The 2,265-nt window shown below is 36.5% G+C and overlaps 1 protein-coding gene across 1 annotated transcript; it reads left to right on the top strand.

Moving 5' to 3' along the window:
• Window positions 1-739: 739 nt before the first annotated feature.
• On the top strand, window positions 740-1,945 carry LOC124915819 (uncharacterized mitochondrial protein AtMg00810-like). Its single transcript, XM_047456569.1, has one exon. The coding sequence runs from the start codon at window positions 740-742 to the stop codon at window positions 1,943-1,945; it is 1,206 nt and encodes a 401-aa protein (XP_047312525.1).
• Window positions 1,946-2,265: the final 320 nt, after the last annotated feature.

Genomic DNA, 2,265 nt, shown 5'->3' with positions numbered 1-2,265 from the left:
ACACAAAGAATACAGGTGTTGGGATCCATTGTCTCAACGTCTTCGTATCTCTCGCCATGTATCATTTTGGGAACATAAGATGTTTTCAACTATATCTAAATTTAGAGTCAATGAACCTCCTATTCAATTTTTTCGTGATCCTACCATATCTCTGTTTCCTGACATTTCTTGTGTAGGACCATTTAACAACTCATGCGACTCAACTCCATCTGCATTTCCTACATCGACATCTTCACCATCTCAAAATACGGCACATACCTCATCTGATCATATCATTCAATAATCTTCTTGTTTTCCACCACCACCACCATCACCATCACCATCACCACCACCTCCTCGTCGTACCAATCGTGTAAGTCAACCTTCTGTTCGTCTTCGCAACTTTCATTAGTACTCAACTATTGTCTTTCTCTATGAACCTTGTACTTTTCGCGAGGCCAACTCTAACCCTTTATGGCAGCAATCAATGACAGAAGAATTGCAAGCACTTACCAAGACAAAAACCTGGGACTTGGTTGATTTACCTTCACATAAGTCAATCGTTGGTTGTAAATGGATTTTTAAAATTAAGACACGAGCAGATGGTTCAGTTGAACGATATAAAGCTCACCTTGTTGCTAAGGGATATACTCAAGAATATGGTATTGATTATGAGGAAACATTTTCTCTTGTCGCTCGATTGACCTCGGTTCGTAGCCTCATTGCAGTAGCTGCTAGAAAAAGATGACAACTATTTCAAATGGATGTAAAAAATGTATTTCTTAATGGTGAACTAACAGAAGAAGTGTATATGAAACCTCCACCTAGGTATGATCATCCTCCAAAAAAAGTTTGTAGACTCCGCAAAACTCTTTATGGTCTCAAACAAGCTCCTAGGAAGTGGTTTGCCAAATTTAGCTACACCATTTGTAATCTTGGTTTCAAATCCAGCTCTTATGATCATGCATTGTTTTTGCGCAAAACAGATCAAGGTTGTACTTTACTTTTACTTTATGTGGATGACATGATAATTACTGGTGATGACACAAATGGAATCCGTGATCTCAAAAATTTTCTACATCAACAATTTGAAATGAAAGATCTTGGACAATTAAGTTATTTCTTGGGACTTGAAATAGCTTCCGAAAAATCCGGTTACTATTTATCACAAGCTAAGTACGCAACTGATCTCATATCTCGGGCTGGTATTACTGACACAAAAGTTGTTAGCACACCCTTTGACTCCACAGAACATTTAGCTGCTACTGATGGTACACCACTAAGTGATGAAATACTTTATCGACAACTAGTTAGTAGTCTTATATATCTTACTGTTACTCGGCCAGATATTGCATATGTTGTCCATATCGTGAGTCAATTTACGTCATCTCCTCGTACAACTCATTTCTTTGTTGTTCTTCGTATATTTCGATACATTAGAGGAACTTTATTTCATGGACTACATTTTGATCACTCTTCTCCTCTAGAGTTACTAGCATACTCTGATGTTGATTGGGCAAGTGATCCAACTGATCGTCGATCCACTACTGGTTATTGTTTCTTTCTTGGCACATCTCTCATTTCATGGAGAAGTAAGAAACAAACTGTTGTTTCTCGTTCTAGTACAGAATCTGAATATCGTGCTTTTGTAGATACTACCTCTGAGCTTCTCTGGATACAATGGTTACTTCAAGATACGGATGTTCCTTCATCCGTTGCTATTCCACTTTTCTGTGATAATAATAGTGCAATGCATATTGCTCATAATGATGTATTTCACGAACGTACCAAACATATAGAAATAGATTGTCATCTAACACGCTATCATGTCGTTAATGGTACCATACAATTGATTCTCATTTCTTCGCAAGCTCAGATTGTTGACATTTTTACCAAATTTCATCCTCCTCAACGTTTTCAAGATTTAGTCTCCAATCTCAAGATGTTCAATGCTCTTCCACTCTAATCTTGATGGAGGGTGTTAGTGTATATAATATAATAATATATTATATTGATATATTATTATATAATATAATATAATATATTATATTATATTATATTATAGTTTTTTATATTATTAATATATCTCAAGTATAATTACCTTTACTATATTTGAATAAAGATGTACACAATTATTCTCTTTCTCTTAAACATCTAACATTTTGGTTTTCGACTATGACCTTTATTTAGACCGTGGCTCCCTTCCTAACCGATGGCCAGAGCCCTATGGCCTGGATTTCGACCGAGGGATTCTTCCGCTTGGGTTCACCCGCATCCGTGCCCAGA

The sequence above is a fragment of the Impatiens glandulifera genome, chromosome 9 (assembly GCF_907164915.1).
Source record: "Impatiens glandulifera chromosome 9, dImpGla2.1, whole genome shotgun sequence".
NCBI classification, from domain to species: Eukaryota; Viridiplantae; Streptophyta; class Magnoliopsida; order Ericales; family Balsaminaceae; genus Impatiens; species Impatiens glandulifera.
The sequence above is the reverse complement of the archived record's forward strand: the minus strand, read 5'-3'. Positions and strand labels throughout refer to the sequence as shown.